A 22,563-nucleotide genomic window follows, 5' to 3' on the forward strand; every position below is an offset into this window, starting at 1 on the left:
ATCTTATGAGTGAGTCAAAAAAGGTGGCTGTCAGTAAGAGAGCACACCATATAAGGAGGGATTTTCTTCTGGTAGTAAAAGTGTCTAGTGAGATAAAAACTGTTTTAAATTCCATGTTGGTTACGATTATTGTGGCTCCTAATTTTGGACGCACAATGGCTCTGATCTAAGTGTGGGCAGGCATGCTGGGTGACCAATAAGTCCTGTTTGAGGAGCCACAGGAGTAGGTAGCTGAATCCGTAGTTCTGGCAAAAGAATACAAGGTCCAAAAATTGCGTCAGCTACAGAAGACCGTGAAAGTTGGAGAAAGTTGAGGGGCTTTTAAAGACATAAAGTGAAGGTTTTATTTGTATTGGGGGTGGAGCATTTTTTCTGAAAGGCTAAAATACCTTATGAATTGTGCTGAAAATGTAAACTTGAGAGGTCTATCCTGCTTCGTTATCAAAGATACTTTTTGTCAACCGTAAGCTTGTGGTTTCTGCCTGAGTCCATGTAAGGACTTCTAGTTGAAATAAACACGATCTGAAGAAAACTGAACACTATTCAATGACAAAACCTAAAATAAAGGGCGACTTCATAAATATTGGCTCCCGATTTTTTTCCCACCTTCTGCTAAATGCAAGCAGAAAGTCGGAGATTGTGATTAAGAAAGGTGACTTCTCATAGAATGTTTGGTACATAGCTACACAAATTCTGCTTATGAATCTGGCTATTTAGTCTTGTTTGCTGTTAAGGGTCAGAATTTTCCCATTAGAAGATGCCGTTTGTCCTTTATACTTTCCTTTAAAACCCACTTTAGGGGGCGTGACCTGGCGAGCCAGCATGGTGGACGCTAGTTAAGGGTGCTCCGTGCAGTCAGGCCAAATTATCTTGCATCACCCTGCCCACGGGTACTCAGAACCATCCAGCCACACACCCGATGAAGCCCAGGACTGGCGCAGCTCGCTTATAAAGGCTGCAATGCTGAAGTTGCTGGCAAATGACAGGTGAACTGTCCCTGGCCGCTTGGGCCTGAGGCCCGATTGTCTGCGTGCCTCCAAGAGGGCAAGGTGGGAGTGACGGTCCTGGACGAGGTCGTCACCAGAGGGCCTGGTCGTTGGACCTGATGTGATGCCTGCCCGACGTCCCTGTCGCAGCCACACTGTCTGCTGCACCAGGAGATGCGGTGACCATGGGGCAGGGAGGAAGGATTTCCGGGGCCTGCGCAGAGCTGAGCTGAGAACTCTGGTGTGCCCCGGCTGGCGCAGCCCACTGGAGTGTGGGGATGGGGCCACAGAGGCCGTGGGTGCTGACAGTAGGTCCTGTGGCGAATCCTGACAGCTGACTGGCTGGACTGTATTTTGGGAGCCGCAGGGAGGAGTCGGGCTGGGGCTTTGGCCACGAGCGGCTGTGCCTCGAGGTGCCTGTCCAGCGCGAGAGACATTACTGGGCTGCCCACGGCCGAAAAGAATGGAAGGCCGCAGAGGGCGGTGGAGGAACCCGTGCCATAATGAGATAGGCCCGCTACGCTGGGACCAGTGCACATGATATGCTGCTGCTGCTGGGGGGGGGCAGGTCCAGCCAGCCTGCACACGACCATTGGGATGGGCATCACGCAATCGTGGGATGAACTCAAAGCTAACATCGGATGGTGGGGTCAGAGGTCTCCCTACTCCGACTAGACCTCCGGAAGGAAGTCAACCATATAACAGAGGTGGAGAACAGGGTGTCGGCTGTTGAAGAATCCATGGCGTCGCTCCAACAGAAAGTCAATAAATTGACAGTGGTCACGCAAGAGTTAGTGGTGCGTGTTGAAGATGTAGAATGTTGCGCCTGTCACATTGATCTACACTTTGTTTGGTTCCCAGAGGGGTGTGAAGTAGCATTAATGGAGGCGTTCCTGTCACAGTGGCTGTGATTCATAATGCCCAAGGGCTCCCTGTCCCTGTGCTTTGTGGTTAAGCAGGCTCACTGGCTCTCATGAAGAAGCCCCCACCCCCATTCCCCCCACCCTTGTGCCAGACCTCGAACAGTGAGCACTAAGTTGTTGAATTATCTGGACAGGGACGCTATCTTTAAATTTGGCTGGGGCCAGTAGACGTTGACACACAATTTGCATACAATTATGATTTTCCCAGACTACACTCGATTAGTTCAGCAACAGTGTCAATCCTTTGTGGCGGCTAAGAAGAGATTACGTCAACTGACAATACATGCTGTATGCCCTGCATGAGTGAGGGTCTTATACACATCGCAGTACTTTTTCTTCTACACACCCAAAGCAGTCTTTCAATGGACAGAGAAAACAGTGCACCCATGGCCACATACACTGCCCCTGCTGGAGTCTGACTCCTCCCAGGGTGACTGAAGAAACCGTTCAAAGAAGTCTACATTGAAGCGTCAGCACCGTTCTTGCTCTAATTGGTAATCTCAACGGCAGGGCGACGATAAATATGGGAAAGAACTTGGATGGCTGTGCTGGCTAAGCATAGGTTCTTGCTTTGGCCTTGGGCCCTGAGCCTGGACCATTACTCTGAACTGGTTTACTCCCGTGGAGTTTCCAGGCCTGACTGTCCCCTTTGTAGTCCGTTCCTGAAGCTTCCAGAGACACATGTTTAGGGGTGTTGCTTGTTTGGGGCTCCATTGGCGTGGGATGCACCTGGGCTCTCGTTGGGGTTCCGGGGGGCCCTTTGCCGCGACAGATACTTCTTGTTTGATGAGGCTTTGGGGTGGAGGTGGGGGCTATGTTCTGTAGTAGGGGATCTCTGTGTTTAGTCATAATCTAGTGAATAGTCCCGCTCATGTGCGGGGACCCCGGAGCAATCAAAAATAATCTCTTAAACTGTCTTCTTTGCAGTCCTGCATAGACACTTAAGAGAGAATTTAAAGACAAATAATGCAGCCTATAAATGCAAGGCTACACTGTCCAGTACTTCAACTAGAAATTCAAAGGATATTCCACCAATATCACATTTAAACCTGTCTGCCAGGTTTCACCATTGAAAACACTTCCCCCCCCTTCACCAAATCCTTGAAATGATAGAGAGGAAGGGCAGGACAGACAAGCCCCCATAGTCTGCCATTATGTGGCTTAAAAAGGGATACCGTGCCTTTAAGAAAGCTTTCCAGAACTCTCCTGGTATCCCAGAATGCACAGCAACTCCCTCCACTTCCAGTTCTTTTTTCCGGCTCCTGCTAGCAGGACCCTGGAGCATTGAGCTCTCCCTTTTTGGGTGTTTTTCTAATCTTTTTTGCACTTTAAAAGGGTTCAGAGTGTTTTTAACTCAACGTCTTTTGGCCCTTACTGCTCTTGCTGGTGTTTTTCTAGTAACTCTTTTCATCAAATATGCCATCCCTATTTGATAGGTGTCCAGTGTGTGCTGGAAAAAAGGCCAAATCAGACAAGCACAGGGTGTGCATTCATTGTCTGCCCCCTTCTCATGTCCCAGAGGATTGCGAGATCTGCCAACAGTTCTCCCAACAGGACCCTGAGGGACAGGGAGAAGACTCGGCTTCAAGGATTGGAGAAGCGAAGACAGCATGACCAAGGTGGATCTGGGCATGAAGGGGCTCCTTCCTCTGCCCGTGCTGAGGCCTCTGGGGGGCTCCCCAGTAAGGAAAAGGCCAGAAAATGACATCATTCTCCGTCGATGTCGATGGCCTCGACGTCGGCGTCGAGGGGCATGACTACAGTGTGTTCCCCGTCTCCCCAGGTCTCTGGGTCGAAGCGTCGTCGTCGTTCGACGTCAAGGGGATTGACATGAAGACCTCCGACGAGGTCGACGTCGAAGACAACTTAGTCGTCGAGGTACCACCTACGTCGAGAGGGGTCTCGCAGACGCCGGCGCTCGCCGTCGAGGCGACACCGCCGGTCGTCGCCGACTCGGCGTTCGTCCTCGAGGAGAAAGAGATTTTCGACGTCGAAGAGGTCGGCGTCGACGCTTTCGACGTCGAGAACTAGATAAGAGGCAAGAAGAAGGGAGTCCAGGTCCTGAAGACGTTCTAAGGCCAGGACAGAGTCCCAAGGCTCAGTTATCAGCCTTTCTTCTTCGACCACGAGCTCACGGTCGCGGCGGCGCCGTCGCTCGTCAAGGAAACGGTCGGCCTCAAGGTCTCCTTCAAGGGTACAGAAGCCAAAGAGACAGAGGGTGGAGAAGTCCATGGGCTCGGGGTACTCACAAGCCTACTCCCCCTCTAGGCATGGAACACCGCCTCCTCCGTTACCTAGGGGCCTTCCCCCGAGGATACCTACACCTCCTCTGCCTCCGAGGACGCCTACACCTCCTCCGAGGACTCCAACTCCTCCTCCTTCACCTCCTCCTCCGAGGTCCTATTCATTACATCTTCCTACGCCACCCTCAGGGCCTCCAAGGCCTAAGCTGCCGCCTCAGCCTCCACAACCCGCGCCTGTACGGCCAGTGGATCTGCCAAGACCAAGGTGACCGAGGTCCCGCTCTGGACGGAGCAGGTCCAGAGATGATCGGCGGTCGTCTACTAGATCCAGACGACGTCACGGGAAAGACAGGTCCAGGTCCTGCCGCACAGAGTCATCTAGTGCCAGGGACTATTCCCCGACGCTTTCGGATTCCCCTCGGACGAGGGTGTCTCCGGTGGACGACATTGCCTCTTTCAGGAGGTCTTGTTGGGAGGAGCGGCAAAACTGGGTATCACGCTGACGCCCTCAACCTGAGTTATATTCGAGACCCTACATAAAAAGCAGCTGTCTCGTCCTCTACTACCTTTGGTGCCAGGGCTAGAAGAACCAGCCATGGACCTCTTCCTTACGCCTGCCACTACGAAGTCTGCACCGTCGAGGCTACAAAATAAGTACAAGGCCCCTGAGTCGGACCCTGCTTTTCTGCGTGTGGATCCTGTACCGGACTCTGTGATAGTGACGGCAGCAAGGAAGCAACATTCCACCGCGCCATCATCGATGGTGCCTCCTGACAAGGAGAGTCGATTAATGGACTCAGCGGGCAGGAGAGTATGTGGTACGGCCTCCACGTCCATGAAGGCCGCCAGTGCCTCGGCGTTGATGGGGCGGTACGATAGAGCATTGTGGGAGTTCCTGCAGCAGTTCGCAGAACATCTGCTCAGAGAACGCAGAGAGGACTTCCAGGAGATCATCACGGAGGGGATGATGGTCTCTAACCAGATAATCAGCCCCGCGGCAGATTCCTCGCTGTTGGCAGCCCACGGGTACTGCCACGGTATTAACCTGCGCCGACACGCCTGGCTGCGTCTGACGTCGCTGAAGCCCGGAGCTCAACAGAGGGTCGCCAATCTGCCCTTTTCTGGAGCGACCCTGTTCGGCAGACATGCGGATGAGGAGATGGCCCGCATGAAGGCGGAGGCTGAGACCCTGACGGCTGTCGGGTTAGAGAAGCCGAAGGAGCAAAGAAAGACCTATCGCCCGTTCCAACGGCGGTACGGGGCACAGGGCAGAGGACAGGGTCGACAGGCTGGTCAGCAGCAACAGCAGCAGCAGCTATACCAGCGGCGACCGTTCCAGAAGCTCCAGAGGGGCAGAGGTGGACAGCAGTCCTCCGCAGCGAATAAGGGCCCGGCCGGGTCTAAGCCCTGAGGTGCTACTTCCCCCTCGTCCGTTACCCGCTCCGGTGGGGGGAAGCATCCAACATTACCTGGCAGAGTGGAGAAACATTACTCAGGACAAGTGAGTGCTGAATATTGTTTGCAATGGATACAGTCTTCGTTTCATCAGCCCGCCTCCAGCGATTCCACGGGTTTGCTCTCCGTACCAGCTACGCGAGCTCCAGACGGAGGCCGATACCCTGTTAAGGAAAAGGGCGATAGAAGACGTCCCTATGTCTCAAAGGGGAAAGGGTCTTTACTCACGCTTCTTTCTGGTGCGCAAGAAAGACAAGAACGAGTTCAGGACCATTCTGGATTTGCGACAAGCAAACAAATGGATTCGCAGGGAGAAGTTCCGCATGGTATCTTTGCACCAGATTTACCCTCAGCTGCAAGGGGAGACTGGCTCTGCGCGATAGACCTGCAGGATGCGTACTTCCATGTGCCAATCACACAAACACCAGAAGTTCCTGCGATTCTTGGTCGGCACCAATCACTATCAGTACATCGTACTGCCGTTTGGACTGAAGTCTGCTCCAAGGACTTTTTCAAAGTGCATGGCAGTGGTGGTGGCACACCTGAGAAAGAACAAGGTGTTTGTCTACCCATAACTGGACAATTGGCTGATCAAAGCCTCGACCTTCCAGGAAGCACAACTACACTTCAACAGGACGGCCGCTCTGTTGAGCCAGCTGGGTTTGCATATCAACATGTCCAAGTCGGTCCCGGCTCCTGTCCAGTGCTTACAATACCTGGGGGCATCGATCGATACGTTGGCAGCAAGCGTGTGTCCTTCGGAGGAGAGACGCTTATCGATCCTTCGGAAGGCTCATACTCTCACGACTGCTGGATCTACAACAGTGAGGACGGTGTCGTCTCTACTGGGGTCGATGGCCTCTTGTATCTTCCTCACTCCGCATGCACGCCTGCACATGAGGCCGCTGCAGGAATGTCTGGAGGATCAGTGGGACCAGAGACGAGGGACCTGGGACGACAGGATACAGTTGTCTCTGCATGCTCAGCAGTCCCTGAGGTGGTGGTGTTCGGCGGAGAACCTCCTCAAGGGGGTTCCGTTCCACAAGGACATTCCCTCTCAGACTATCGTGACGGATGCTTCTCTCCACGGATGGGGAGCGCATTCCGGACAGTTACAGATCCAAGGACTGTGGTCCCAGACGGAGTCAACGTACCACATCAATTTCCTGGAACTCAGAGCTGTTCACTTGGCACTGAAGGCCTTTCTTCCCTCCTTCCAGACCAACTCTCTGCTTGTACAGATGGACAATACGACCACAATGTATTATCTGAACAAGCAAGGGGGATCGAGATCGCGCACTCTGTCACGGGAAGAGCAGGCGATCTGGCACTGGCTGCTAGCCAGAGGATTGACGATAACGGCCACCCATCTGCCAGGTGTGCAGAATGCTCAGGCGGACGCCGTCGGCAGACTGATTCAGGAAAACCACGAGTGGGTCATAAACGATGAAGTACTCAAAGACTTCTTCGCCAGGTGGGGCACTCCTGACGTAGATCTGTTTGCCACTGCCGAAAACAGGAAATGCCGAGACTTCGCATCCAGGTATTATCAGCAGGGGACTCTGGGGAATGCGTTATGGATCAACTGGTCGAACAGCTTTCTGTAGGCTTTTCCACCCATTCCCCTGATTCCGGCAGTGCTCATCAAGCTGTCCCAGTCCAGGGCGCGGATGATCCTCATTGCTCCGGAATGGCCCAGACAGTGGTGGTTCACGGACCTGCTGCACCGGTCTCTCCTTCCTCACATGCGACTGCCGTGCAGGCCGGACCTTCTCACGAAGTTCGGGGGACAGATGGTGCACCCCAACCTCTCGTCGTTGTGTTTGGCAGCATGGCTCCTGCGATAGTGCAGTATGGCCACTTGAATCTTCCTGAGGATTGCATGGACATATTGAAGGAGGCTAAGAGGCCATCTAATAGGACCTCTTATGCTTACAAATGGAAGAGATTCTGCATCTGGTGCATGTCTTAGAACTATGATCCAATGACCTGCAAGGAGGATGTCATCCTTCCATACCTTCTGCATTTAGCTCAGTCTGGACTTAATTTCCATTCCATTAAAGTTCATCTGGCGGCGTTGACTGCGTACAGAAAATGCCCCTCACAGACATCCTTCTTCCAGATTCCTGTGATTAAGGATTTTTTGGAAGGGTTGAAGAAGGTGTTCCCTCCTGTACGGCTTCCTTCGCCTGCATTGGAACTGAATGTGGTGCTGTCCAGGCTGATGAAGGAGCCTTTCGAGCCTATTTACCAGGCTTCACTGCAGCACCTGTCTTGGAAGGCGGCGTTCCTCGTGGCCATTACATCGGCCCACAGGGTGAGTGAGATTCAGGCATTGTGTTGCCAGGAACCTTATACTGTATTTCATGCTGCTAAGGTTGGTATGCGTACTCACCCTAAGTTCCTTACCAAGGTGATTTCTGATTTTCATGTTAATCAGGTTATAACTTTACCGACTTTTTTTCAGAATCCTTCTACTCCAGCGGAAAGGTCTCTTCATTCCCTGGATGTCAGAAGGGTGTTAAAATTCTATCTGGATAAAACCAAAGACATTCGCAGATCCGACCAATTGTTAACTATGGGTCGGTTAGGACTGGTCTGGCTACTTCGAAACAGTCCATCTCTAGGTGGATTGTGTCTTGTATCCAGCTCTGTTATCAGAAAGCGAATAAGACCTTAGGAAGTAAGCCTAAGGCTCATTCCACCAGGGGCAAAGCGGCTACGACAGCTTTGCTTCGTAACGTTCCCATTGCAGAGATCTGCAAGGCTGCCACTTGGAAGTCGGTCCATTCCTTTGCTAAGCATTACTGTCTGGATTCGGATGCCAGGGCAGATGCTCAGATTGGGCAGGCTTCATTGAGAAATCTGTTTGCACAGTAGTGGTGTTGCCTTATTTTTCTACACCACCAGGGTGTTTTTTTGGATGGGCTTGCCATTCTATTCACTAGATTATGACTATACACAGAGATCCCCTACTACAGAAGGAGTAGTTTCTTACCTATAACTCCAGTTCTGTAGTAGGGGTATTTCTGTTACAGTCATAAGCGCCCGCCCTCCTCCCCGGTGGAGAAAGGGATAAAATGATGAATGCTACAGGTCTAGCTGTATACATCTTCAAAAAGAACTGAAAGTGGAGGGAGTTGCTGTGCATTCTGGGATACCATGAGAGTTCTGGAAAGTGTTCTTAAAGGCACGGTATCCCTTTTTAAGCCACATAATGGCAGCCTATGGGGGCTTGTCTGTCCTGCCCCGCATTTATAGGCTGCATTATTTGTCTTTAAATTCTCTCTTAAGTGTCTATGCAGGACTGCAAAGAAGACATCTTAAGAGATTATTTTTGATTGCTCCGGGGTCCCCGCACATGAGCGGGACTATTCACTAGATTATGACTATAACAGAGATACCCCTACTACAGAACTGGAGTTACAGGTAAGAAACTACTCCTTATCTATTGGGGTTTGTTGTTATGTTTTGCCCTGGCACAGACACAGATGCACTATGACTTGCAGACACTCTCCGCGTGCATATGGTGATGGGATAGGATGGTCGTCGTCATGACATGAAATGTAAGGGGTCTACTTGACAAAATGAAATGCTGGGTGATATTACGACAGGCCAAAAGGCTCAAGACAGACATAATGCTGCTTCAGGAAACTCGCAATTTGGGAACAAAAGTGCCATGTCTGGCATGGTTTGGGATTGATCAGGCTTTCCACTCTGGGTTTGTTTGGGGTTCAAGGGCACGGCCATTCTCATTCACTTCAGGGATTCCTATAGGCCTAATAAAGTGTGGACGGACTCAGGTGGGAGATATACCCTAGTGACAGGACTGTTGTATAGGGAATCGCTGACGATAGGCAGTGTTTACGCCCCCCCCCTCCTCTGGGCCAGACATTTGTTGACAGGATCTTATGACTGGAGGGAGGGGGAATGATTTGATGGCACTGGGGAGGACAGATGGCATACGGTGGACCTTTTCAGAGCTCCGGTGACTCCAGGCTACACCATCTGACGTCCTCCTTGCCATGGACGGATGCATGGAGGGCCTACCACCCTGCGTAGCCTTGTTATACATTCTTCTCTGCGGTTCATGAGTCCTTCGCTAGTTTAGACTACTTCTTTCTCCCCAGCTCTTACATCCATCAGGTCTCGGCAGCTATGATTCTGCCGCCCAGATTGTCAGATATTTCTCCTGTGGCCTGCACATTGGCATCTGTCACCCTGGCATTTAAATAACCCAACATATAGGTCAGCGCATCATCAGTCGTTCACTTACTTAATACCTTTCCTTTAACACTGATATAGCTTCATTTGTTTTGGTTTTATGGGAGGCCCTGAAGTCCACACCATAATGGGTGAGCATTTGTTTTCATGCAGGAAAACTGCGTCGTAGAACTGAGAAGGTGGTGGAGATAGAAACCCTGCTGCTGGCCCTAGCTTACGAGGTATGGGGAGGTGGAGGGGCGCCGGTCCAGCGCAGGCTACATTTCTCCCAGCTGCAGCAGCTGCTTCTAGATGAAGCACGAATGGCTTGGCATGCGGCGCAGAATTGGATATAGCAGTGGGGCGACAGGTCTAGTAAAATGCTTCACCGCCTATTTCAGGTCGCACCGATGCCAGCACCGGTGCTGCGCGATGCAGCGTGCCAGTTACGTTCCGGCCCCCGGGAAGTGGCTCCTGAGGGCATTCAATATTTGGGGGTCAACATCTCCCTGGATCCGGCTATCTTTGGCAATTAAATATTGGTCCCTTGCTGTCTCGAGTCCGAGAAGAAGTGAAAGAGTGAACCCCCCAAGCTTTTCCCATTATTGGGTCGGTCCGCCATCTTCAAGATGGTGTTTCTACTGCGTCTGCTGTATCGGCTTCAAAACTACCTATACATATCCCAGATTCATGGTTCTGACAAATGAATGGAGTCCTTAATCACTTTCTGTGGGGATAGGGCGGCGCGATTTGTGCGGCTCTCTGCACCTGTGTCCGATCCACCTTTTGTGGGGGAATTGTTGCATCAAATATACATTCTTATTATACCGCTTCTCACCTCCTTAATATCAATGAATTTTGGTACAGCGATCAGGCTGATCTCGCATATTCCGTAGAAAGACGGGCAATGGGCACCCGGTCGGTCATTGATTTTCTCTATAGTCGGTAAGGATGGTGTGCCTGACTCCGGCAGCCAGAGTGGTCATTCAACTGTGACGGCAGACTGTTCAACGAATAGGTTGGTGGGGTAGATTAGCAGGTAGACCCTGTTATGGCATGAGACTGTCCTGCGCCAAGTGGCTACGTTATCAGGGTCCCGTGAGTGGGATCTCATGGGCCTGTCCACATTGGGGGACGTCATGAAAGGCACTGTAGTGGAGTCTTTACAAGACCTGCAAGACGAATACCAGCTACATCGCAACCAATTCTACAAATATTTACAACTCAGGCATGCCTTGTCTCCTCATGTTGTCTATCTTTATTGCACCGGTGACTATTTGCACCCTCAAGCGTGGGTGACTTTTTGCACCCCGCTTTAGGAACAGTATCCCCTTGTGAAAACGTCCCTATGCTCAGGGCCTGGAGGACTTGCCAGAGTTTAACCCATTGGAAGGTAGGTTGTTGATGGGGGACTTAGGTTATCACAAGATTCGACAAATATACCAGACCTTAGTAACACATAGCCACACTACTCTGTCGACATGACGGGCAGCTTGAAGGTGAGATATTGAGAACCTGAATGATGATGACTGGATTGAGGCCCTGTCAGCCCCCCTGGGAGACGCAATATTGTTGTGCTATCACCTGATCCAATTCCAATATCTACATAGAACCTACTACACCAGACGCCGCTTATGGCGGGTGGGTGTGATATCCTTCCCAGCATGCTGCCGTTGTGATGCTGAGTGTACCTTCTTACATGCAGTATGGAGCTGTACAGCATTCCAGCCCTTCTGGCAAGGTGTGACCTCTTTCTTGGCCTGGGTATTATCTTGGGAGATTACTGTAGAGCCCAAACTGGTCCTTCAACATAGCACAGAGGAGACTGAAGGGAACGGATACAAACAGCATCTTTTATTTCTAGTGCTAACACTTGCCAAGCATGACATCGCCCTACACTGGACAGGTGTATGCTGATGGAGGTAACAGTCTTCCAGGCAAGAGCCTGCCCCAGAAGCATGGTAAAATTTGGCGGCGGTAGGCAGATAATCAAGGCATTCTGCTACCCCCTGTTCGATCTGCCTAAGCTATTATCGAGGGGAAGATACAGTCGTTTGGCTCTGACAGACAGTAGAAGTAACACATCTGGGAGATACATGCATCCATGGGTATAACTGATGACTGGGTTTTGGGAGAGGGAGGTGCTCTGTCTGTGCTTGGGTTACTGGGTTATGTGACACTGGAATCATTGATACCTGCTGCGATGATGTTTATAAACTATAAGCAAATGTTTTCCGGGCCATTATGTATTTAAAACTTTAATGAAATGTGTTTATAAAAAATAAAAGACCACTTTAATCCCCCTTCTTTTCTCCCACCACCCAAAACATTGACTGAATGTAGTTGCTCCTTTTGTTGCCAAGTCTTCTGGGCAAGTAATGGCTCATTTATCACTACTCTGGGGCACCCCCCCCCCCCCCCCCCAGCGCCCTGAGGCTCCCTCCATCATCTTCTTGTGTTTGTTTTGTTTGCACTGAGTTAGCAGGGTATGCCCCGAATTGGTTCCCTTGCTCACTTTGCCACTGGATTCAAGCTAGCCTGGCTGATGAGGGGTGTTATGACAAAACCGGTCCCAGGATGCTCGTGTCCGGTCCAGTGAAGACCTGGCTTGGCAGTTCGGGCTGGACTGTTCCCATGAGGCACAGGGTCGGACCAATTTGCATATAGCTGGGTCTGAACTGGGGTGGCGAAGTGAGCTGAAGGACGATGATGGATTCAACCCAGATCTGTGACTGGGGGTTGGTGTCTGAAAAGTTTCAGCGCTCTGTCCATCTCCTTATGTTTGCTTTGTTCGCCATAAGTTGGCAGGGTATGCCTTGATGTGGGTCCCTTCCTCATTTTTCGACTGGCTTCAAGCTAGCCTGGCTGATGAGGGGTGTTCCCCCCCAAACCGGTCCCAGGATGCTTGTTTCCAGTTCAGGAAAGACTCAGCTTGGCAGTTCGGGCTGGACTGTTCCCATGAGGCACAGGGTCAAGACTGATTTGCATATAGCTGGGTCTGAACTGAGGTGGCAAAGTGAGCTAAAGAACGATGATGGATTCAACCCAGATCTGTGACTGGGGTGAGTGTCTGAAATGTTTCGGCGCTCCGTCCATCATCTCCTTGTGTTTACTGTATTCAGGATATCGGCGTACAGCTCTTCCCACTTTCTGCCTAACTTTTTAATTGGCTCCTTTCACTGTCGTTTGTAAATGGTGGCTTTTGATTGGTTAATAGGCTTAGTAGTCCCTCCTTAGTACCGCCTTGTCTCTTCTTGTAACCTCCCATGAGGACACTCTCTGTTATGTGTGTTACTTTCTAGATTTTAATTGCAGCCCAGGACACACGCTTGGTCCTAGGCAAGGCTGGCAGTGGTTACTTTCCTTTCTAGCACATCACATTTATATGAGACCTTCTATAAATGTCCCTTCATAAGCTCCACACAGAGTACAACCTAATCCGGAATAATATATAATTCTTTTTGTCACATTTCAAAACTTCTAATTGTATAAATGGACATAGCTATTTCAATGTATTCAAGGTACTGCCTTGCATTATGGGTAGGGTGGATTTACCATATCGCCTGCAGGGTGCAGTACCATATGTGACCTAAAGAGGTCCCATGGGACCTCTTTTGGCCACATATAGTAAGGCACCCTGCAACATGGCTAGGTAAAAAGCATTGGCATTTATAATGCCAATAACTCCAACTTTGCAAGGTGCAGTACTATATGTGGCCAGTAAGGGTCTCATGGGACCTCTTTTGGCCACATATGGTACTGCACCCTGCAATATGGCTAGGTAAAAAACATTTGCATTTATAATGCCAATGTGCACTTTGCATGTTCTCCACCCAGGCTGCATTACACCCCGCATGGAGAAAATGCCGAGGTTCCAATCCCTCTCTGAGTGCCGAACCACGGTGCTCAGACCAATCACAACGCTGCAATCAGCAGCATCGTGATTGGGTAGGGAAGTCTGGAAGCCTGTACGTTTCCTGTTCCTGGAGGAGAAGCAGTGGCTAGCTACAGTAACTGCGTACATTTTATTTTTTACTTATATCCTACCCCCAATCCATTCCCTGCACCTTCCCCTACCAGCCGCTACTGCATGTCACCACATCTAAAGACAATACATTTGCTGCCGTCTCAATTGGACAGGTGCCAAATATCTTAGTGCAAGCATTATTTTTTATGCTCCCTCTAGATGCCTTCGGTCAGCTAAAGCATTCTTAGCCAAAACTCCTAAGGTTAGGTGCACTAGGACGGGAGGCAGATCCTTTTCCTTCTTAGGTCCGTCAGCTTGGAACAAACTTCCCTCTGAAAGTCGTAGCATCACAGATATGTCTCAATTCAGGAAAAGATTGAAAACTTGACTGTTTAACGTAGCCTAAATTGACTAGGCCTTTTAGATGTGGGCAGAGGTGCAGAGCAGCAGGACACTCTTTGTACTTGCATTGAGCTTTACAAATGCCCATTCATTCATACGGACTATTAATACAGAAAGATATATGCAGATAGAGCAATGCACATACAGCTAACTACACGGAGACCATTATACATGCATACAGACACCCAGGCACATAAAGCATCAGCTCTGAATCTGTCAGATTGGCCCAACCCTCCTCCATTTCAGAAGCGAGCGAAGAATCTCCTCCTCAAAGATTACATTTTATCACCTTACATAATCCCTCATCCATTCGTGACTACCACACCACTCCCTCGCCTTGATTCTGTATACTGTCTTGGATTGTTATCTTGGTTCCCAGCCATTTACAGCACCCCACTACCTGTGGCCCGGTTGTGTTGTATTGACTCAATACATAAAACCTAGAGGTACCCATGCGCATAGATCAACAGATGCGCAGACCCACAAGTACAACAAACATGTAGACTACAGAGAGACAGAAATACTCAAAAGACGATTTAAGATCACAGAATACAGGCATACACTAACACATACAAGAATTGATGTGTGGATTAAGCTGATGAGTGAATGGAGTTATGAGTGTGGATAGATTTATGTAATGATTGGATTAATGTGTGCACAGGCATGGCGAATTTGGGGTAAAAAACATAATATGTTTATGATGTAGACAATTCGACTTGTTTGTGTGCTGCATTTATTAGATTTTGTGTTTCAGAGCTTAGTAGATTTGCAAATCGAGGCATGAATAGTTAATACAGTCCAGATATGTTCTGTGCATTCTTGTACTTACAGTATTGGTTAACCGTTATCAATTCAGGACCACAAGTACCAGAATACCATGAAATCAATTGACTGGGTTCGTTCCTACTGCATGAACTAGGGAAACTTGATCTCTTTATTGTGTTAGAAGCTGTGAGTTTGCTTCAGTTTGTGTTGTAAAAGCTGTTACAAAGCTCAGGTAAACTTCTCTCTATTTAAATAAAATGAGATTCTGGATAATCAAAGTAAGCAGTTAAAATTTGTGATGATGCTGGAACAACTGGGAGTAAAAACATACATTAAATTTCAGTAAAATGGTGGAAAAAATAACAGTGTGAAAAATTAATGACCAAATTAATTATGTGGTAAGACAGGCATCTCACAGGAGACTGGAGCCGGATCCATTTTAAATGTGGCTGAAGTAAGTGCCACTTTAGTCCTTGAACATGAACTTATGGGATTCAGTCTAGGCTTTCACATTGCACTGTGCATAGTCGTTTGATCAGCAACAGGTACTAGGTGGGTGAGAATTGTATAATGGTACAAAGTATGCTATATTTTTAGAATATATTTGTTTTGTAGCATAAACTTTCTTGTCCCTCCTTCCCAACTATAATACTTGAACTACGAACATGTTTTGCAATAATAAGCTTACTGTAAATATTTATATTTCAGGCTCTCCATCTCTGATGACGGATGGTGTGATGTCTGCGTTCCAGAGTACCCCGCCCCCACCACCTCCTCCTCCCCCTAAAAGTAAACCGTACGAGAATGCTAGCCAGAGGAACTCAGTGGAGGTAAGGATGTGGAAGCTAGCGTTCCTCCAGAACCTTGCTGTGCACAGTGAGAATCATTGTAATAGAGAGAGAGAAAAAACTATATAGAAAATTGAAGAGATAGAGAACACAGGATTAAAGAGTGTTCAGGGCTGCTTCTCTTGGTCCCCGTATTTTCCTCTGCTGACTCTGCAGTACTGAAAAGTGGCCTCACTGTACAAGCAGGCACCACAGCAAGATTGTTATTCTCTTTCTTCTTGCAACACACCACTTCCTGCTTCATGTTCCCTCCTGTGTTGTCCCTGAGTAAGCCATAGGGGCGAATCTGTTGTTGATGGTGAGTATGTGTTGTATGAACAACTGCATGTCATTAGATGATATTCACTGTGTTGCATCACAATCATGAGGACTTCTTTCCAAATTTTACCTCCAACAAATTGGCCTATTTTCTGCTTTTAATTTGAAATGTTTGGAATGTAAATAGAAATCTCACTTTTACAATAAAATAACCAGAGGCTACAATAGGGTTTGCCTAGCTCATTCCAGAGGACCCTTTGAGACGCTTTGCGTTCATGAGCTACGAAATGAGGGAATGGTACATTTTGTATATACTTGTTCGCACTTGGCAAATTCACGCCTCTAAAAAAGCTGATAATACAACAGCCTCATTCTAGAGGTGTTCTGTACTGCTTGTTTACCAGCCCAAATGGTACCGCTGTTTAAAGGGCGTTGACGCTCTCTGTAGTCATTGGCACAAAATCACAGACTGAGAATTCCAGAGTACCAAGATAAAAGAAGCATTAGTTACCCCTGGTATATCCACAGGTTGTGCTATGTTGTTAGAGGTCACTAGTACAGATGTTCTGCTATCAGTCCAGATTCTTATTTGTAGGAAGAAAAGCCCTTAAATTCCAAACTTTAGATTGATCTCTGAGTGTCCACATTTTCTAAATATCAAGAAGCAAAGGTTACACCTGCTGAAACACCCAAGTTACCACGTCATCACGTTTGATCAAATGGGAGGAAGTGTCTCAAGATTCCTATCCACGTAAGACCTAAAGCATGTAGCTGTACTTCCATCTCAGTAGGTCAGAACTGTGATCCTTATGACCAAAGCCACATACCAGCAGGTGCAGTAGAGCCAAGAGATATCTTGCACGGCCTTGTCGTTCTGTAAACATCACACCTTCAGATTCCATAAAGATTCAGGGATTTCCTGTCCCCACCATCTAATTTAAATATTTCCTAGTTCCTTGACAAAACTGGACCTGCTACGTAGGATAGTGAACTTAAAACACAGAATAGCACAGAATCTGTCACACATATAACCTACTTCTCATTCTATGCGATATACAGGAGGAAAGATTTTTACACTGCATGCCGAACTCACTACGTGCCTGGCATCTGTTATTACACAACTAGTAAAATTCATCGAAGAAAACTCCAGCCTCAACCCCTCCCAATCCGGATTTCGCAGCAACAGCCACACCAAGACCTCCCTACTTGCCACCACAGACGACATCCGCACCCTCCTCGACCAAGGACACACCGTGGCCCTGATCCTACTCGACTTCTCTGCAGCATTCAACACCGCACACACACTGCCAGACTCCTCGACGCCGGCATACAAGGAATCACCATCAACTGGATCCGTTTGTCCCTCACCGGCAGAACCCAAAGAATCAGACTACCACCCTTCCTCTCGGAACCCACGGAAATCAACTGCGGAGTACCCCAAGGTTTGTTGCCCAGCCCCGTACTCGTCAACATCTACATGGCCTCCCTCGCCGCCATCGTCAGACAGCACGGACTCCGCATACTATCCTATGCCGACGACACCCAGCTCATTCTCTCCCTCACCAAGGACCCAATCACCACCAGAATCAACTTCCAGGAAGGAATGAAGGACGTTGTTTCCTGGATGAGCAGTAGCTGCCTGAAGCTCAACTCGGAGAAGACGGTGGTCCTCGTCCTCGGACACTCCCCATCTGCATGGGACATCACCTGTGGGCCACCGCCCTCGGCAGCCCTCCCACTCCCACGGACTACGCCCGGAACATCAACATCCTACTCGACTCCTCCCTCTCCATGACCCGACAGGTCAACGCCGTCACCTCCAGCTGTTTCAACAACCTCCGCATCCTCCGAAAGATCTTCAAATGGATCCCCACCATACAGAACACCGCAGCCAGACTCATACTCCACATCCCCGACACAAACACATCACCGAACACCTATGAGACCTTCACTGGCTCCCCGTTGAGAAGAGAGTTACCTTGAAGATACTCACCCTCGCCTACAAATGCCTCCACAACACCGGACCCCAATATTTCAATGAAATAATCTCCTTCCTCCGACCCAAGAGAAACCTACGATCCGCCAACCTCACCCTCGCCAAAACCCCACGCATCCGCAGAGCAAGAACAGGCGAAAGAGCTTTCTCCTACGTCGCAGCCAAGACCTGGAATGAGCTCTATATCGACATCGAATGAGCCCCCTCCCTGAACATCTTCAGGAAGACACTCAAGAACTGACTTTTCGACTGAATGGAGCTGCTTACTCCCCCCCCCCCCCCCACCACACCCCATCAACCCTCACCGGTGAGTAGTGCGCTTACAATTCCCCTGATTGATTGATTCATTACAGGGAGACAAAACGGATTCCAATAGCCTGTTCTTCAATATTGACAAATCCACTGTCCACCTCTAGTGCCTGGAATGCTACGCGACCACGAGAGATTCTATTTCACTGATTTCTGAAACTGTTGTAATGGCAGTTTCAGATCTGTGTTTCTTCAGTGGTACATGTAGCAGGAGGTGATTTCAGACCATGTGGGTCCTTCATGTTGTCAGATATTTCCCCTGCTATAGTGGTGGGCGAGCCAGCATATCAATAAGGGGAGCCAAGGATGAGCCAAGCCAACTGTCTGGCTTGGCTCTAAGAGCCTTTACACAAGTCGAGCTATCAACATATTTAGCTTGTAAATCATCATGCGGAAGAGTTTTACTAATACTACAGAATTTGGTCAAACAGGCAAGCTGGGATTAATCCCAGATTTCCTCACTTCACTTTGAAGAGCAGAAACATCCTGAATTCCCAGTTCATGCAGACTCAGTGCTGAGTTTTATTGATACTGTTTTGGACAAGCCCTGCAAAAAAGCATTTCCTCCTCCTTCAGAGAATGGCACATATTCAGGTTATGATTCATATGTTGCTAAATCGAATTCTTAGACCAGTTTTGCAAGTCCTCCACCTCTTGGGCTCAATATCCTTGTGCATCATATTGATACTGCACATTAGCTGGCATATGAGAGTCTCTTGACTCGAGTGGAAATTGTATAATCTGTCCTCTCAGGACTCGTTTGGTAGATGTGGTCCTCTAATCTCATAGTGGGTCATTCATTTATTAGTCCTAGGCCACATTACATACAGATGCCTCCTCGTTGGGGTGCTTATCTGGGAGGTATGACGGTGTAATGATTTGGTCCACATCAGAGCAGTACCTATAAATAAATGTACTGGAGTTGTTGGGTTCCACCATACCATGAAGACTTTTCTTGCATCCATTTTGTAAGTTTGTTCACTTACAGACAGCATAACCATTATATCAAAAGACAGGGCAGTTAAGTTCTTGTACCCTTGGTGGTGGCTGCTGCTTTAGGGCATTTTCCTGGTGTGCCAGATCGACTTGGGCTGCAGTGTTTGGGCAACCCATCAGATTCTGATACTTTGCCCCTGCCTCAAGGAAGGGCCCAAACCTCCCATACTTAATTTGGAATGGATTCTGACAATGATGCTGGGGATGAGTTTTCCCACTCATAGATTGATGACAATTGGTATGAGGATCTTCAGGATGCCAGTAGCCTGGACAATGTGCTAGACACTGGGCTAGTTTCACCTACAGGCACTGCCACAGTAGGAAGTGCCTCCTTCACCATTGTCATGTGAAGGTTCTCCAGTTACCCAGTGAAGAATAAAGTCCTCACTGTGGAATAAAATACGGAGCCCTTCCTTCACAGACACCATATGTGGGGTTTAGGCAAAACTCTGTTCCGGATTTCCTGTGAACAGATACATCACACTGCACCATCGTCCAGCCAAACCTCTTGACTGAACGCCCCACACCTGAGAACGTAGTTATGCAGCCCTCAGTGATCAAGTAAACCTTAATGCATTCTCTGCCATACACAGGACAGGGAATCAAAAGGTATCTAACCTTTCGGTAGCACTTTATTTCATTGACCAGTCAGGCACCTATTTATTTTATTTATTTATTCATCATGAGTTTTATATAGTGCTGGCTAGACCTGGAGGTATCAGAGCGCTTTACATAAGGCACCGCAAGTTGCAAGTTACGAGTTGAAATAAGTTACATAATGATTACATGGAAACGACAAGAGTACAGTCAAGGTACAGTAATATAAAAGACAGTTGCACAGAAATTAACAGGGGAAGTGGGAAAATCAAAAGGGGGAAGGAAGGTAGAGGGGGACAAAAGAAGTGTTATATGAGAGGGTGCTGGGATATGAGGGGATGGAGAAAAGGCAACTCAGAAAGAGGGAGAAAAGTTTGAGGATCATCGGGGGGAACGAGGGGAAAGGACAAAGGTTCAACAAGATGGCGGGTCTAGGTCCGGAGGAATCGGCGGAGAACAGCAACAAAATGGCGGGCAGGGCAAATGATAACAAGTCATAAAGTCCATGGAAGTGACCCAGGGAGCGTGAATTAAAGTACAAAAAAGAAGTCAGGGGGGGTACGTAGTTCCAAAGACAAAGGCGGGGAGAGGAGGCGTGCAGGCTCGGATCCAAAGGGGCATCGGTGTAGACAATCTGCCTGTCATGGCTCCCGCGCCCCCATACCTGGAAAAAGTTCTCTCGGGTCTCAGGAGTCAGGGACGAGGTGGAGCATATCCAGGTAGACAGCCAGCATGGGGAGTCAGCGAGGACTGGCAGGCAGCCGATGGAGACAAAGCTGCGCCAAGGCTGGCCCCATTATCATTCATCAGCGGCAACTCGATCCGAGGCAGTAAGCAGAGGGAGAGAATGGCAGCAGCAGCGGGACGAGGAATGTCTTTCCCGGATATCCAGCTGGGTAGGAGACAGCTGCAGGAGAACCCAGTCCGGACTCCTCAATAGCTGAACCAAGCGGCTCCACTGGGCATCAGCCAAGACGTCTCGATGTCCCGTGAAGAGGGGAGATCACGTCTTAGAGCAGTCCAACACCATCTGGAGGAGCCAGAGCTGCGCTAAGGCTGGATTATCACCAGGAGGACGGTAAACTCTGAGTGAGGCGGAAGAGTCGGAAAGAGAGGCATCAGCGGTGTGGTAATCCATGCCCTGAAGTCCGGCTGGGTGGGAGACGGCCTCGGGGAAACCCCGGGCCAGACTTCCCAATAGCCGATCCAAGCGGCTCCACCGGGCATCGGCCAAGTCTTCTCAGTGTCTGCTGTCCGGGTACTGGAGGAAAAAACGGAAAAAGAGGGTATTAAGGGGTTAGAGGTCCAGCGCGGCAAACACTGACCGGGAGCACCCGGCTGGAGCTCCTCACCGGGCGGCCATCTTGATGAATACTATGTGGCACTATGTTCTGTCAATGCCAACTGGCTCTTAGGACGTTATATCCTTGGTGCTCCGTCGCATACATTTTACCTGGTACATCTCTTCCTTACGCAGGGTATTCAGGATGGTTGTGATGTGGCAAAATTCATGAACCGCTGTGCTATGGCCACCACAGATTTCAAAGACAGGGCAATTGGCACCAGTGTGGCTTTCAGAAGGTACACATCAATCAATCAATCAATCAAACAAATTTGTAGAAAGCGCTACTCACCCGCTAGGGTCTCAAGGCGCTGGGAGGGGGGAGTTGCTACTGCTCGAACAGCCAGGTCTTGAGTTGTTTCCTGAAGGAGAGATGGTCCACGGATAAAGTCCACAGACCTTTCCAGCTTGTTCATGTAAGTCTACGTCAATGGACATTTCTTTCTCCTTTTTGGTGAGAGGGCAGACTCTGCACTTGAGTGCTTTATGGGTAGTAGCGACACGGTTCACTCCATGGACCTGTCCGGATTGCCACGTCAGCCACACCAACAGTTTCACCCCCTCTGTGTCTATAGTAGATGCTACCAATATCGCCATCAAGTTCGGCCTACCCAGAACACATGGACAACAGGGTCAGCATGCTGCACAGTCTTCCACCCCTATTGCAACCTTAAAACCTCTTTGGTGTGTCGTTCAAGGCACATAGACTCCCTTTCGGAGACAGAATCTGACATTTTCTTCTAGGGTAGCAGGGAATATTTTCAGACAAATGGGTCCTACAGACTGTTCAGTGGGTTACGCTCTACCATTTCTTGTCACCCTGCCACACATTCCACCATCCTCTTGACAACAAACAGAGATCCATCTGTCCCTGTTGTGGCAGGAACTGCTACGATTTTTGGCCAGGATCCATAGAGAAGGGTCCCTGAATCAAATGTAAGCCTTGATGGTTACTCCTGGAACTTTCTGGTGCCAAATGCCTCTCGATGGCTTCCCACGGAAAGACAAATTCCAGAGGCTCACCCTGAACCAAGTCTTGTCTGCCCTAGAGACTGGATGGTAGTGTTGGAACTGGAGGATGCTTATTTCCATATCCTGTCCTGCAAGGCCGCAGGTGCGAGCTGAATTTCACGGTGGGACAGGAGTGTTTTCAGTCAGAGTCCTCCCCTTTGGCCTCATCAGTGCCCCTTGGGTGTTCACGAAAATTAAGCTAGTGTTTGAAGCACCTTTTCAGAGGTCCTTGGTTCCAGTATTCCACTGCCTTAACGATTAG

The 22,563-nt window shown here is 49.1% G+C and overlaps 1 protein-coding gene across 1 annotated transcript in view; it reads left to right on the forward strand.

Annotated features, from left to right (window-relative positions):
- The window catches only part of DOCK5 (dedicator of cytokinesis 5), an 852,732-nt gene that overhangs the window by 811,048 nt on the left and 19,121 nt on the right, over window positions 1–22,563 (forward strand). The window contains exon 51 of the mRNA XM_078666602.1: window positions 15,653–15,774. Coding sequence (XP_078522728.1) covers window positions 15,653–15,774 — 122 coding nt within the window. The remainder of the gene's footprint in view (window positions 1–15,652; window positions 15,775–22,563) is intronic.

The sequence above is a fragment of the Lissotriton helveticus genome, chromosome 11 (genome assembly GCF_964261635.1).
Source record: "Lissotriton helveticus chromosome 11, aLisHel1.1, whole genome shotgun sequence".
Lineage (NCBI taxonomy): Eukaryota > Metazoa > Chordata > Amphibia > Caudata > Salamandridae > Lissotriton > Lissotriton helveticus.